The sequence below is a fragment of the Oncorhynchus mykiss genome, chromosome 3 (genome assembly GCF_057628025.1).
Source record: "Oncorhynchus mykiss isolate SJ-2025 chromosome 3, ASM5762802v1, whole genome shotgun sequence".
Classification (NCBI taxonomy): Eukaryota; Metazoa; Chordata; class Actinopteri; order Salmoniformes; family Salmonidae; genus Oncorhynchus; species Oncorhynchus mykiss.
In genome coordinates this window covers 9,303,807-9,320,178 of record NC_143024.1, presented here as the reverse complement: position 1 = coordinate 9,320,178, position 16,372 = coordinate 9,303,807, and the positions used below count along the sequence as shown (strand labels likewise).

Here is a 16,372-nt window from a genome sequence, read left to right as displayed (position 1 = left end):
ATTCCAGCACTCCATCATATTCCAGCACTCCATCAGACCCCAGCACTCCATCAGACCCCAGCACTCCATCAGACCCCAGCACTCCATCAGACCCCAGCACTCCATCAGACCCCAGCACTCCATCAGATCCCAGCACTCCATCATATCCCAGCACTCCATCAGATCCCAGCACTCCATCATATTCCAGCACTCCATCATATTCCAGCACTCCATCATATCCCAGCACTCCATCATATCCCAGCACTCCATCATATCCCAGCACTCCATCATATCCCAGCACTCCATCATATCCCAGCACTCCATCATATCCCAGCACTCCATCAGATCCCAGCACTCCATCATATTCCAGCACTCCATCATATCCCAGCACTCCATCATATCCCAGCACTCCATCATATCCCAGCACTCCATCATATCCCAGCACTCCATCATATCCCAGCACTCCATCATATCCCAGCACTCCATCATATCCCAGCACTCCATCATATCCCAGCACTCCATCATATCCCAGCACTCCATCATATCCCAGCACTCCATCATATCCCAGCACTCCATCATATCCCAGCACTCCATCATATCCCAGCACTCCATCATATCCCAGCACTCCATCATATCCCAGCACTCCATCATATCCCAGCACTCCATCAGATCCCAGCACTCCATCATATGCTGGCACTCCATCAGATGCTGGCACTCCATCATATCCCAGCACTCCATCATATCCCAGCACTCCATCATATCCCAGCACTCCATCAGACCCCAGCACTCCATCATATTCCAGCACTCCATCATATTCCAGCACTCCATCAGACCCCAGCACTCCATCAGACCCCAGCACTCCATCAGACCCCAGCACTCCATCAGACCCCAGCACTCCATCAGACCCCAGCACTCCATCAGATCCCAGCACTCCATCATATCCCAGCACTCCATCAGATCCCAGCACTCCATCATATTCCAGCACTCCATCATATCCCAGCACTCCATCATATCCCAGCACTCCATCATATCCCAGCACTCCATCATATCCCAGCACTCCATCATATCCCAGCACTCCATCATATCCCAGCACTCCATCATATCCCAGCACTCCATCATATCCCAGCACTCCATCATATCCCAGCACTCCATCATATCCCAGCACTCCATCATATCCCAGCACTCCATCATATCCCAGCACTCCATCATATCCCAGCACTCCATCATATCCCAGCACTCCATCAGATCCCAGCACTCCATCATATGCTGGCACTCCATCAGATGCTGGCACTCCATCATATCCCAGCACTCCATCATATTCCAGCACTCCATCATATTCCAGCACTCCATCATATCCCAGCACTCCATCATATCCCAGCACTCCATCAGATCCCAGCACTCCATCATATCCCAGCACTCCATCATATTCCAGCACTCCATCATATTCCAGCACTCCATCATATCCCAGCTCTCCATCAGATCCCAGCACTCCATCATATCCCAGCACTCCATCATATCCCAGCACTCCATCATATCCCAGCACTCCATCATATCCCAGCACTCCATCAGACCCCAGCACTCCATCATATTCCAGCACTCCATCATATTCCAGCACTCCATCAGACCCCAGCACTCCATCAGACCCCAGCACTCCATCAGACCCCAGCACTCCATCAGACCCCAGCACTCCATCAGATGTCAGCACTCCATCAGATCCCAGCACTCCATCATATCCGAGCACTCCATCAGATCCCAGCACTCCATCATATTCCAGCACTCCATCATATCCCAGCACTCCATCATATCCCAGCACTCCATCATATCCCAGCACTCCATCATATCCCAGCACTCCATCATATCCCAGCACTCCATCATATCCCAGCACTCCATCATATCCCAGCACTCCATCATATCCCAGCACTCCATCAGACCCCAGCACTCCATCATATTCCAGCACTCCATCATATTCCAGCACTCCATCAGACCCCAGCACTCCATCAGACCCCAGCACTCCATCAGACCCCAGCACTCCATCAGACCCCAGCACTCCATCAGACCCCAGCACTCCATCAGATCCCAGCACTCCATCATATCCCAGCACTCCATCATATCCCAGCACTCCATCAGATCCCAGCACTCCATCATATTCCAGCACTCCATCATATCCCAGCACTCCATCATATCCCAGCACTCCATCATATCCCAGCACTCCATCATATCCCAGCACTCCATCATATCCCAGCACTCCATCATATCCCAGCACTCCATCATATCCCAGCACTCCATCATATCCCAGCACTCCATCATATCCCAGCACTCCATCATATCCCAGCACTCCATCATATCCCAGCACTCCATCATATCCCAGCACTCCATCAGACCCCAGCACTCCATCAGACCCCAGCACTCCATCAGATCCCAGCACTCCATCAGATCCCAGCACTCCATCAGATCCCAGCACTCCATCATATCCCAGCACTCCATCATATCCCAGCACTCCATCATATCCCAGCACTCCATCATATCCCAGCACTCCATCATATCCCAGCACTCCATCATATCCCAGCACTCCATCAGACCCCAGCACTCCATCAGACCCCAGCACTCCATCAGACCCCAGCACTCCATCAGACCCCAGCACTCCATCAGACCCCAGCACTCCATCAGACCCCAGCACTCCATCAGATCCCAGCACTCCATCAGATCCCAGCACTCCATCACTCCATCGGATCCCAGCACTCCATCATATCCCAGCACTCCATCATATCCCAGCACTCCATCATATCCCAGCACTCCATCATATCCCAGCACTCCATCATATCCCAGCACTCCATCATATCCCAGCACTCCATCATATCCCAGCACTCCATCATATCCCAGCACTCCATCATATCCCAGCACTCCATCAGACCCCAGCACTCCATCAGATCCCAGCACTCCATCAGATCCCAGCACTCCATCAGATCCCAGCACTCCATCAGATCCCAGCACTCCATCATATTCCAGCATCCATCAGATCCCAGCACTCCATCAGACCCCAGCACTCCATCAGACCCCAGCACTCCATCAGACCCCAGCACTCCATCAGACTCCAGCACTCCATCAGACCCCAGCACTTCATCAGACTCCAGCACTCCATCAGACTCCAGCACTCCATCAGACCCCAACACTCCATCAGACCCCAACACTCCATCGGACCCCAACACTCCATCGGACCCCAACACTCCATCGGACCCCAACACTCCATCGGACCCCAGCACTCCATCGGACCCCAGCACTCCATCGGACCCCAGCACTCCATCGGACCCCAGCACTCCATCGGACCCCAGCACTCCATCGGACCCCAGCACTCCATCGGACCCCAACACTCCATCAGACCCCAACACTCCATCGGATCCCAGCACTCCATCAGATCCCAGCACTACATTGACTCTTCCCCTGTTCAGCTCCTGAGTCTGGCCAGTACAGCGTCCTCCCAGAAGTACCAGACACATGTGGAGTCAGATACATGAACTAGATTATTCTGTTTCCGATCTGCTAGGTGTTCAACAAGTTACTAAGCCTGGCTAGTACAGCGTCCTCGCAGAAGTACCAGTCACACATGTGGAGTCAGATGCTGGTATCCACCCACAGCTTCCTCAAGTCCATCTCCAACGTGTCGGGGAAGGACATAGGACCCCTCATCAAGCAGTGGGTGTATCCTTTAACCTGTCAATCAGAACACTGGAGGGAGAGGTAACGTGACTATAACACTGTAATAGCAGATTAATGGTTAGGACATAGGACCCCTCATCAAGCAGTGGGTGTATCCTTTCAGCTCCCTCAGCCTGCTTAGCAGAACACTGGAGAGACTGGCCTGGTTAGAACACTAAGAACTGACGGGCCTGGTTAGAACACTAAGGACCGACTGGCCTGGTTAGAACACTAAGAACTGACGGGCCTGGTTAGAACACTAAGAACTGACTGGCCTGGTTAGAACACTAAGAACCGACGGGCCTGGTTAGAACACTAAGAACTGACTGGCCTGGTTAGAACACTAAGAACTGACTGGCCTGGTTAGAACACTAAGAACCGACTGGCCTGGTTAGAACACTAAGAACTGACTGGCCTGGTTAGAACACTAAGAACCGACTGGCCTGGTTAGAACACTAAGGACCGACTGGCCTGGTTAGAACACTAAGGACCGACAGGCCTGTTTATAAAGCCCCTTTAAGCAGTGTAATAATTTAATCCTTCAACAGAAGGACCATATATATGCATTTTGCATTTTCAGATGACTGATTTTGTGTCTTATAAGTTCACTGTAATGTCCAGAGTTGTCAACTGACATGGAAATGTATTGTACATATCACCAGTCAGCAGAAAGGTCTTGTCTGTTTATAGTCTGTATGTAATATCAAGACTTTGAATGATTTAATATCCACTATACAACTGGAAATATACCATAGCACCAACATTTTCCAAAACCATTCCTGTGGTTATTACACTGCAGTAATTGAATGATTCACGCCCGATCGCTCTAGTTATTACGTTGAACTACCATTGTACCCCTGATTGGGATCAGTGCTGTAATTGTTTCAGTTTAGATATTAGCCTTAATTCAAGCCCACAGAGACCAGAGTGCGGTGGTGAAGTTCTTTGGCAGTTTTGCCTTCAACAGGAAACGGAACGTTCTAGAACTGGAGATTCGACAGGACTACACCTCCTCTGGAACACAGAAATATGTGGTCGGTCCTCTTTGAACTGAGTTGGTTTAACTTTACTGGTGTGCGGGATGGGCCTTAGTTAGCACTTTTGGGACTATTCGATTGGTTCCATTGTACCAGCAAAGCTAAATCAAACTACCGCAAGTATTTGACATTTTGTTGTGTTTGACCCAAGTCTGAGATTTAGTAGTAAGGTGAATCACTGTCTTCGTTCTGTAGGGACCCATCAAGGTGACAGTCCAGGAGCTGGATGGGTCCTTCAACCACACGCTACAGATAGAAGAGAACAGCCTGAAACACGACATCCCCTGCCACTCCAAGAGCAGACGGTAAACTCAAGCATCTTGTTTCTGTTATTACTAACACATTTCAATAAGCCTAATGCAATGCCATCTTAGCTGTAGTTTGGAGGATCAAGCCTAATGTAATGCTGTCTTAGCTGTAGTTTGGAGGATCAAGCCTAATGTAATGCCATCTTAGCTGTAGTTTGGAGGACCAAGCCTAATGCAATGCCGTCTTAGCTGTAGTTTGGAGGATCAAGCCTAATGTAATGCCGTCTTAGCTGTAGTTTGGAGGACCAAGCCTAATGTAATGCCATCTTAGCTGTAGTTTGGAGGATCAAGCCTAATGTAATGCCATCTTAGCTGTAGTTTGGAGGATCAAGTCTAATGCAATGCCATCTTAGCTGTAGTTTGGAGGACCAAGCCTAATGTAATGCTATCTTAGCTGTAGTTTGGAGGACCAAGTCTAATGTAATGTCATCTTAGCTGTAGTTTGGAGGATCAAGTCTAATGTAATGCTGTAGTTTGGAGGATCAAGCCTAATGTAATGCCATCTTAGCTGTAGTTTGGAGGACCAAGCCTAATGTAATGCTGTAGTTTGGAGGATGAAGCCTAATGTAATGCCATCTTAGCTGTAGTTTGGAGGACCAAGCCTAATGTAATGCTGTAGTTTGGAGGATGAAGCCTAATGTAATGCCATCTTAGCTGTAGTTTGGAGGACCAAGCCTAATGTAATGCTGTAGTTTGGAGGATGAAGCCTAATGTAATGCCATCTTAGCTGTAGTTTGGAGGACCAAGCCTAATGTAATGCTGTAGTTTGGAGGATGAAGCCTAATGTAATGCCATCTTAGCTGTAGTTTGGAGGACCAAGTCTAATGTAATGTCATCTTAGCTGTAGTTTGGAGGATGAAGCCTAATGTAATGCCATCTTAGCTGTAGTTTGGAGGACCAAGCCTAATGTAATGCCATCTTAGCTGTAGTTTGGAGGACCAAGCCTAATGTAATGCCATCTTAGCTGTAGTTTGGAGGACCAAGCCTAATGTAATGCTGTAGTTTGGAGGACCAAGCCTAATGTAATGCCATCTTAGCTGTAGTTTGGAGGACCAAGTCTAATGTAATGCTGTAGTTTGGAGGATGAAGCCTAATGTAATGCCATCTTAGCTGTAGTTTGGAGGACCAAGTCTAATGTAATGCTGTAGTTTGGAGGATGAAGCCTAATGTAATGCCATCTTAGCTGTAGTTTGGAGGACCAAGCCTAATGTAATGCTGTAGTTTGGAGGATGAAGCCTAATGTAATGCCATCTTAGCTGTAGTTTGGAGGACCAAGCCTAATGTAATGCTGTAGTTTGGAGGATGAAGCCTAATGTAATGCCATCTTAGCTGTAGTTTGGAGGACCAAGCCTAATGTAATGCTGTAGTTTGGAGGATGAAGCCTAATGTAATGCCATCTTAGCTGTAGTTTGGAGGACCAAGCCTAATGTAATGCCATCTTAGCTGTAGTTTGGAGGACCAAGTCTAATGTAATGTCATCTTAGCTGTAGTTTGGAGGATGAAGCCTAATGTAATGCCATCTTAGCTGTAGTTTGGAGGACCAAGCCTAATGTAATGCCATCTTAGCTGTAGTTTGGAGGACCAAGCCTAATGTAATGCCATCTTAGCTGTAGTTTGGAGGACCAAGCCTAATGTAATGCTGTAGTTTGGAGGACCAAGCCTAATGCAATGCCGTCTTAGCTGTAGTTTGGAGGATCAAGCCTAATGCAATGCCGTCTTAGCTGTAGTTTGGAGGACCAAGTCTAATGTAATGCCATCTTAGCTGTAGTTTGGAGGATCAAGTCTAATGTAATGCCATCTTAGCTGTAGTTTGGAGGACCAAGTCTAATGTAATGCTGTAGTTTGGAGGACCAAGCCTAATGTAATGCTGTAGTTTGGAGGACCAAGTGTCCCTCAGTTTATCTCCGCCTCCTTAGAGTTTGTATTTTCTTCCTGCTCCAGAAACAAGAAGAAGAAGATCCCTTTGATGAACGGGGAGGAGGTTGACATGGACCTGTCTGCTATGGAGTAAGACTGTATACTGCTCCCTCTCTCTCACCTGTCTGCTATGGAGTAAGACTGTATACTGCTCCCTCTCTCTCTCACCTGTCTGCTATGGAGTAAGACTGTATACTGCTCCCTCTCTCTCTCACCTGTCTGCTATGGAATAAGACTGTATACTGCTCCCTCTCTCTCTCACCTGTCTGCTATGGAGTAAGACTGTATACTGCTCCCTCTCTCTCTCCTGTCTGCTATGGAGTAAGACTGTATACTGCTCCCTCTCTCTCCTGTCTGCTATGGAGTAAGACTGTATACTGCTCCCTCTCTCTCACCTGTCTGCTATGGAGTAAGACTGTATACTGCTCCCTCTCTCTCTCACCTGTCTGCTATGGAGTAAGACTGTATACTGCTCCCTCTCTCTCTCCTGTCTGCTATGGAGTAAGACTGTATACTGCTCCCTCTCACCTGTCTGCTATGGAGTAAGACTGTATACTGCTCCCTCTCTCTCCTGTCTGCTATGGAGTAAGACTGTATACTGCTCCCTCTCTCTCACCTGTCTGCTATGGAGTAAGACTGTATACTGCTCCCTCTCTCTCTCCTGTCTGCTATGGAGTAAGACTGTATACTGCTCCCTCTCTCTCCTGTCTGCTATGGAGTAAGACTGTATACTGCTCTCTCTCTCCTGTCTGCTATGGAGTAAGACTGTATACTGCTCCCTCTCTCTCTCCTGTCTGCTATGGAGTAAGACTGTATACTGCTCTCTCTCTCTCACCTGTCTGCTATGGAGTAAGACTGTATACTGCTCTCTCTCTCCTGTCTGCTATGGAGTAAGACTGTATACTGCTCCCTCTCTCTCTCCTGTCTGCTATGGAGTAAGACTGTATACTGCTCCCTCTCTCTCTCCTGTCTGCTATGGAGTAAGACTGTATACTGCTCTCTCTCTCTCTCTCCTGTCTGCTATGGAGTAAGACTGTATACTGCTCTCTCTCTCTCTCTCCTGTCTGCTATGGAGTAAGACTGTATACTGCTCCCTCTCACCTGTCTGCTATGGAGTAAGACTGTATACTGCTCCCTCTCACCTGTCTGCTATGGAGTAAGACTGTATACTGCTCCCTCTCTCTCCTGTCTGCTATGGAGTAAGACTGTATACTGCTCCCTCTCTCTCTCCTGTCTGCTATGGAGTAAGACTGTATACTGCTCCCTCTCTCTCCTGTCTGCTATGGAGTAAGACTGTATACTGCTCTCTCTCTCTCTCCTGTCTGCTATGGAGTAAGACTGTATACTGCTCTCTCTCTCTCACCTCACTACAGGACTAGGGAAAGCAGCACTGATACTACAGGACTGGGGAGAGCAGCACTGATACTACAGGACTAGGGAGAGTAGCACTTATACTAGAGAGCTAGGGAGAGCAGCACTGATAGTACAGAGCTAGGGAGAGCAGCACTGATACTACAGGACTAGGGAGAGAAGCACTGATACTACAGGACTAGGGAGAGCAGCACTGATACTACAGGACTAGGGAGAGAAGCACTGATACTACAGGACTAGGGAGAGAAGCACTGATACTACAGGACTAGGGAGAGCAGCACTGATAGTACAGAGCTAGGGAGAGCAGCACTGATAGTACAGAGCTAGGGAGAGCAGCACTGATACTACAGGACTAGGGAGAGCAGCACTGATACTACAGGACTAGGGAGAGAAGCACTGATACTACAGGACTAGGGAGAGCAGCACTGATACTACAGGACTAGGGAGAGAAGCACTGATACTACAGGACTAGGGAGAGCAGCACTGATACTACAGGACTAGGGAGAGCAGCACTGATACTACAGGACTAGGGAGAGCAGCACTGATACTACAGAGTTAGGGAGAGCAGCACTGATACTACAGGACTAGGGAGAGAAGCACTGATACTACAGGACTAGGGAGAGCAGCACTGATACTACAGGACTAGGGAGAGCAGCACTGATACTACAGGACTAGGGAGAGCAGCACTGATACTGCAGGACTAGGGAGAGAAGCACTGATACTACAGGACTAGGGAGAGCAGCACTGATACTACAGGACTAGGGAGAGCAGCACTGATACTACAGGACTAGGGAGAGCAGCACTGATACTACAGGACTAGGGAGAGCAGCACTGATACTACAGGACTAGGGAGAGCAGCACTGATACTACAGGACTAGGGAGAGAAGCACTGATACTACAGGACTAGGGAGAGCAGCACTGATACTACAGGACTAGGGAGAGCAGCACTGATACTACAGGACTAGGGAGAGCAGCACTGATACTGCAGGACTAGGGAGAGCAGCACTGATACTACAGGACTAGGGAGAGCAGCACTGATACTACAGGACTAGGGAGAGCAGCACTGATACTACAGGACTAGGGAGAGCAGCACTGATACTGCAGGACTAGGGAGAGCAGCACTGATACTGCAGGACTAGGGAGAGAAGCACTGATACTACAGGACTAGGGAGAGCAGCACTGATACTCAGTAGTTTACGTCCTAGCCTCAGTAGTTTACGTCCTAGCCTCAGTAGTTTACGTCCTAGCCTCAGTAGTTTACGTCCTAGCCTCAGTAGTTTACGTCCTAGCCTCAGTAGTTTACGTCCTAGCCTCAGTAGTTTACGTCCTACCCTCAGTAGTTTACGTCCTAGCCTCAGTAGTTTACGTCCTACCCTCAGTAGTTTACGTCCTAGCCTCAGTAGTTTACGTCCTAGCCTCAGTAGTTTACGTCCTACCCTCAGTAGTTTACGTCCTACCCTCAGTAGTTTACGCCCTAGCCTCAGTAGTTTACGCCCTAGCCTCAGTAGTTTACGCCCTACCCTCAGTAGTTTACGCCCTACCCTCAGTAGTTTAGTCCGACCCTCAGTAGTTTACCTCCTACCCTCAGTAGTTTACCTCCTACTCTCAGTAGTTTACGTCCTAGCCTCAGTAGTTTACGTCCTAGTCTCAGTAGATTAGTCTTACCCTCAGTAGATTAGTCTTACCCTCAGTAGATTAGTCTTACCCTCAGTAGATTAGTCTTACCCTCAGTAGTTTACCTCCTACTCTCAGTAGTTTACGTCCTAGCGTCAGTAGTTTACCTCCTCCTCTCAGTAGTTTACGTCCTAGCCTCAGTAGTTTACGTCCTAGCCTCAGTAGTTTACGTCCTAGCCTCAGTAGTTTACGCCCTAGCCTCAGTAGTTTACGTCCTAGCCTCAGTAGTTTACGTCCTAGTCTCAGTAGATTAGTCTTACCCTCAGTAGATTAGTTTTACCCTCAGTAGTTTACCTCCTACTCTCAGTAGTTTACGTCCTAGTCTCAGTAGATTAGTCTTACCCTCAGTAGATTAGTCTTACCCTCAGTAGTTTACCTCCTACTCTCAGTAGTTTACGTCCTAGCCTCAGTAGTTTACCTCCTACCCTCAGTAGTTTACCTCCTACTCTCAGTAGTTTACGTCCTACCCTCAGTAGTTTACGTCCTAGCCTCAGTAGTTTATGTCCTACCCTCAGTAGTTTACGTCCTACCCTCAGTAGTTTACGTTCTAGCCTCAGTAGTTTACGTCCTACCCTCAGTAGTTTACGTTCTAGCCTCAGTAGTTTACGTCCTACCCTCAGTAGTTTACGTTCTAGCCTCAGTAGTTTACGTCCTACCCTCAGTAGTTTACGTTCTAGCCTCAGTAGTTTACGTTCTAGCCTCAGTAGTTTACGTTCTAGCCTCAGTAGTTTACGTCCTAGTCTCAGTAGATTAGTCTTACCCTCAGTAGATTAGTTTTACCCTCAGTAGTTTACGTCCTAGCCTCAGTAGTTTACGTCCTAGCCTCAGTAGTTTACGTCCTAGCCTCAGTAGTTTACGTCCTAGCCCCAGTAGTTTACGTCCTAGCCCCAGTAGTTTACGTCCTAGCCCCAGTAGTTTACGTCCTAGCCCCAGTAGTTTACGTCCTAGCCCCAGTAGTTTACGTCCTAGCCTCAGTAGTTTACGTCCTAGCCTCAGTAGTTTACGTCCTAGCCTCAGTAGTTTACGCCCTACCCTCAGTAGTTTACACCATACTCTCAGTAGTTTAGACCTACCCTCAGAGGGAATAAAGGATCTCGCCATTAAAATAATCAACATACTTCAGTTAAAAGTTTTAGTAAAATCAGTTGAATTCAGACAAGCCACCCTCCTTAACAGACAAGTGTTCCGTTCGTTCCGTTCCATAAAGAACCTAAAACTTAACTCTGTTTCTCACGCAGTGCGGATTCTCCCTTGCTGTGGATCCGGATCGATCCGGACATGTCCATCCTGCGTAAGGTGGAGTTTGAGCAGGCAGACTTCATGTGGCAGTACCAGCTCAGGTACAGAACTCTTCACCTTTTACTTTTAGGACCTGGCCGTTGCATGGATTTGTTTCTTCATGTATTCTTGAGCACAAGTTAAAAAAGACTATCCTTATTTACAAACATGACAAAGATGACTACAGATCACGCCACAGCGCCGCGTCTGCAGATCACGCCACAGAGCCGCGACTACAGATCACGCCACAGAGCCGCGACTACAGATCACGCCACAGAGCCGCGACTACAGATCACGCCACAGAGCCGCGACTACAGATCACGCCACAGAGCCGCGACTACAGATCACGCCACAGAGCCGCACCTACAGATCACGCCACAGAGCCGCGACTACAGATCACGCCACAGAGCCGCGACTACAGATCACGCCACAGAGCCGCGACTACAGATCACGCCACAGAGCCGCGACTACAGATCACGCCACAGAGCCGCGACTACAGATCACGCCACAGAGCCGCGACTACAGATCACGCCACAGAGCCGCGACTACAGATCACGCCACAGAGCCGCGACTACAGATCACGCCACAGAGCCGCGACTACAGATCACGCCACAGAGCCGCGACTACAGATCACGCCACAGAGCCGCGACTACAGATCACGCCACAGAGCCGCGTCTACAGATCACGCCACAGAGCCGCGACTACAGATCACGCCACAAAGCCGCGACTACAGATCACGCCACAGAGCCGCGACTACAGATCACGCCACAAAGCCGTGACTACAGATCACGCCACAGAGCCGTGACTACAGATCACGCAACAGAGCCGCGACTACAGATCACGCCACAAAGCCGCGACTACAGATCACGCCACAGAGCCGTGACTACAGATCACGCAACAGAGCCGTGACTACAGATCACGCCACAGAGCCGCGACTACAGATCACGCCACAGAGCCGCGACTACAGATCACGCCACAGGGCCGCGACTACAGATCACGCCACAGAGCCGTGACTACAGATCACGCCACAGAGCCATGACTACAGATCACGCCACAGACCCATGATAGCACATATAGATAGATCTGACATTTCAACTTGGAGTTCAATGCGAACGAGACAAGGTGTGTTTGTTTGTCCTGGTAGTATTCTTCATGGTTCAGAAGTATCTTCCTCAGGTACGAGCGTGACGTCGTGGCCCAGGAGGAGTCTATTTTAGCCCTGGAGAAGTTCCCCACGCCGGCCTCCCGTCTGGCCCTCACTGACATCCTGGAACAGGACCAGTGTTTCTACAAGGTCCGCCAGGGCGCCTGCTTCTGCCTCGCCAAGGTAAGAGGTCCGCCAGGGCGCCTGCTTCTGCCTCGCCAAGGTAAGAGGTCCGCTTCACCCGTCCATCCATCTTTATCCCTCCATTAACCACGGTGGGGTTTTAGTGTGATGAGTCCAGAGTTGAGCACATCATTCCTTTCATTTCTAAGCCAAGGGGACTGCTGTGGCAGGAGGCCACCCACCTTCCTAGTCTTCGTTCTTCTTTTAAAACCCAATTCGACAACCCCTGTAGAACGTTATCCTGTGGATTGTTTTTGCTTTATCCATCAACCCCCCCCCCCCCCCCATATCCGATTTAATTTCCTCCATTTATAATATTGTCGCCTGAATCCATATTTTATTTAAATGTGGAGTTCCATGGTTATTTCATTTCATGGTTTCATTGGCTTCCAGAATTGAATTTAGCTAGTTGATGTTAACAGGATGTTAACAGGTACCCCTGATAGCCTTGGCAGGCCGGTGATAGGCTGCCTTTGTTGAATGAGTGGGAGCCGGCAGGAAAGGCTTAGGGGCAAGTCCCAAGCAGAGTCCACACACCCGCACTTAGATACACACACTCACATATACACACACCCGTCCACCCCAGGGCCTTGTGTTTACCTTGCTGAAAAATGACAACATCCTGACCGCTCGCCCCAGCCCTGTAGGGAGACCCTCGGCTCTGTGCTTCTCTCTAATATCCTGCTGAGAGAGAGCAGGGAGACCCTCGGCTCTGTCCTTCTCTCTAATATCCTGCTGAGAGAGAGCAGGGAGACCCTCGGCTCTGTCCTTCTCTCTAATATCCTGCTGAGAGAGAGAGCAGGGAGACCCTCGGCTCTGTCCTTCTCTCTAACATCCTGCTGAGAGAGAGCAGGGAGACCCTCGGCTCTGTCCTTCTCTCTAACATCCTGCTGAGAGAGAGCAGGGAGACCCTCTGCTCTGTCCTTCTCTCTAATATCCTGCTGGGAGACCCTCACCTCTGTCCTTCTCTCTAACATCCAGCTGAGAGAGCGCAGGGAGACCCTCGGCTCTGTCCTTCTCTCTAATATCCTGCTGAGAGAGAGCAGGGAGACCCTCAGCTCTGTCCTTCTCTCTAACATCCTGCTGAGAGAGAGCAGGGAGACCCTCGGCTCTGTCCTCCTCTCTAATATCCTGCTGAGAGAGAGCAGGGAGACCCTCGGCTCTGTCCTTCTCTCTAATATCCTGCTGAGAGAGAGAGCAGGGAGACCCTCGGCTCTGTCTTTCTCTCTAACATCCTGCTGAGAGAGAGCAGGGAGACCCCCGGCTCTGTGCTTCTCTCTAATATCCTGCTGAGAGAGAGCAGGGAGACCCTCAGCTCTGTCCTTCTCTCTAACATCCTGCTGAGAGACCCTCAGCTCTGTCCTTCTCTCTAACATCCTGCTGAGAGAGAGCAGGGAGACCCTCGGCTCTGTCCTTCTCTCTAACATCCTGCTGAGAGAGAGCAGGGAGACCCTCGGCTCTGTCCTTCTCTCTAATATCCTGCTGAGAGAGAGCAGGGAGACCCTCGGCTCTGTCCTTCTCTCTAATATCCTGCTGAGAGAGAGCAGGGAGACCCTCGGCTCTGTCCTTCTCTCTAACATCCTGCTGAGAGAGAGCAGGGATACCCTCGGCTCTGTGCTTCTCTCTAATATCCTGCTGAGAGAGAGCAGGGAGACCCTCGGCTCTGTCCTTCTCTCTAATATCCTGCTGAGAGAGAGCAGGGAGACCCTCGGCTCTGTCCTTCTCTCTAATATCCTGCTGAGAGAGAGCAGGGAGACCCTCGGCTCTGTCCTTCTCTCTAATATCCTGCTGAGAGAGAGCAGGGAGACCCTCGGCTCTGTGCTTCTCTCTAACATCCTGCTGAGAGAGAGCAGGGAGACCCTCTGCTCTGTTACTTCCTAATGTAACAGGCTAGAAGCCAGTCTGCTAGAAGCCAATTGTTCTGAACTCTAGAAAATCTAATCATAGTTGCACTCTCTTGTCCCCTTGCAGTTAACTTTCAAATGAATATTACAACGTTTTGTCCAGGAAACCACCTTCAGAGTGTCACGTGTCATCCTAGTTAGATTACTAGCTAATACGTCTATTATTTAGTATCTTCTGTGTCTACATAACGAACTCCACTGCTCTGTGACGTCCCTGTTCACCAGGATAGCTAGCTGTCACACATCAGCTCAGATAGAACAGGAGGAGGAGAGCTAGCTGTCACACATCAGCTCAGATAGAACAGGAGGAGAGCTAGCTGTCACACATCAGCTCAGATAGAACAGGAGGAGGAGAGCTAGCTGTCACACATCAGCTCAGATAGAACAGGAGGAGAGCTAGCTGTCACACATCAGCTCAGATAGAACAGGAGGAGGAGAGCTAGCTGTCACACATCAGCTCAGATAGAACAGGAGGAGGAGAGCTAGCTGTCACACATCAGCTCAGATAGAACAGGAGGATAGCTAGCTGTCACACATCAGCTCAGATAGAACAGGAGGAGGAGAGCTAGCTGTCACACATCAGCTCAGATAGAACAGGAGGAGGAGAGCTAGCTGTCACACATCAGCTCAGATAGAACAGGAGGATAGCTAGCTGTCACACATCAGCTCAGATAGAACAGGAGGAGGAGAGCTAGCTGTCACACATCAGCTAAGATAGAACAGGAGGAGGATAGCTAGCTGTCACACATCAGCTAAGATAGAACAGGAGGAGGAGAGCTAGCTGTCACACATCAGCTCAGATAGAACAGGACGAGGAGAGCTAGCTGTCACACATCAGCTCAGATAGAACAGGAGGAGGATAGCTAGCTGTCACACATCAGCTCAGATAGAACAGGAGGAGGAGAGCTAGCTGTCACACATCAGCTCAGATAGAACAGGAGGAGGAAGCTGTATCATGTGTTTCCTGTTTTAAACATTCATAGATCGCCAACTCCATGATGAGCACCTGGACCGGTCCTCCAGCCATGAAGTCTCTGTTCACCAGAATGTTCTGCTGTAAGAGCTGTCCAAACATCGTCAAGACCAACACCTTCATCAGCTTCCAGAGCTACTTCCTACAGAAGGTATCACACATCACCTTAACGTAGATCACGAGACTAAGTCTGTCTGTTTAAATATCTGATCAGTCATGGGATACCAGTTACACACTAGAGGTTTTTACTTCGTCACAGAACCTAAACCTTTAGGAAACAATGGCAGAAAAAATCTGAATCAGTTTCCTTGGAAATTGCAAGAAATCTGTAATGAGCTGTGTTTGATCTGTACCTAGACCATGCCTGTAGCCATGGCTCAGCTCAGAGACATCCAGAACCTCTGTCCCAAAGACGTCCTCAACTTCATCCTGGACCTCATCAAGTACAACGACAACAGGAAGAACAAGGTGAGATGGGGGTTTGTTTTGTTGTGACCAATGATTAGAAGGGGACAGGGTGAAGGAGATGAACCGTTCAGAGAGTGTTGGACCAGGGGTCGCCATCGTTGGTAATTCTGTATGGTGTTCTGGAGTTGGTTGTGCTGACCACTGGGCCACACTGACCAGGCACTTTAATGTTGTTGCCCTTCTCTTTTTCCTAGTTCTCCGACAACTACTACCGTGCCGAGCTGATTGACGCCCTCACCAACTCCCTGACCCCGGCCATCAGCATCAGTAACGAGGTGCGCACCGTGGACAACCTCAACGGAGACGTACGCCTCATCCTGGAGGAGATCACACGGTCTCTTAACATGGAGAAACTACTGCCCAGCTACCGCAACACCATCACTGTCAGGTAGAGATAATCACTACTCTAGATACCCACTATATATGATACTATATAAACTAAA

General features: G+C 49.3%; 1 protein-coding gene across 3 annotated transcripts in view; it reads left to right on the top strand.

Moving 5' to 3' along the window:
- LOC149984311 (transcription initiation factor TFIID subunit 2-like) overlaps positions 1 to 16,372 on the top strand; it is a 48,316-nt gene that overhangs the window by 16,545 nt on the left and 15,399 nt on the right. For 2 of the 3 annotated variants that reach the window (XM_090230661.1, XM_090230662.1), the window contains exons 12-20: positions 3,521 to 3,675; positions 4,592 to 4,706; positions 4,905 to 5,014; positions 6,959 to 7,024; positions 11,218 to 11,319; positions 12,434 to 12,584; positions 15,472 to 15,612; positions 15,819 to 15,929; positions 16,124 to 16,317. In XM_090230661.1, the coding sequence (XP_090086787.1) occupies positions 3,521 to 3,675; positions 4,592 to 4,706; positions 4,905 to 5,014; positions 6,959 to 7,024; positions 11,218 to 11,319; positions 12,434 to 12,584; positions 15,472 to 15,612; positions 15,819 to 15,929; positions 16,124 to 16,317 (1,145 nt within the window). Of the gene's footprint in view, positions 1 to 3,520; positions 3,676 to 4,591; positions 4,707 to 4,904; positions 5,015 to 6,958; positions 7,025 to 11,217; positions 11,320 to 12,433; positions 12,625 to 15,471; positions 15,613 to 15,818; positions 15,930 to 16,123; positions 16,318 to 16,372 lie in introns of all 3 variants that reach the window. The other variant, XR_016494946.1, reaches the window with a different exon arrangement.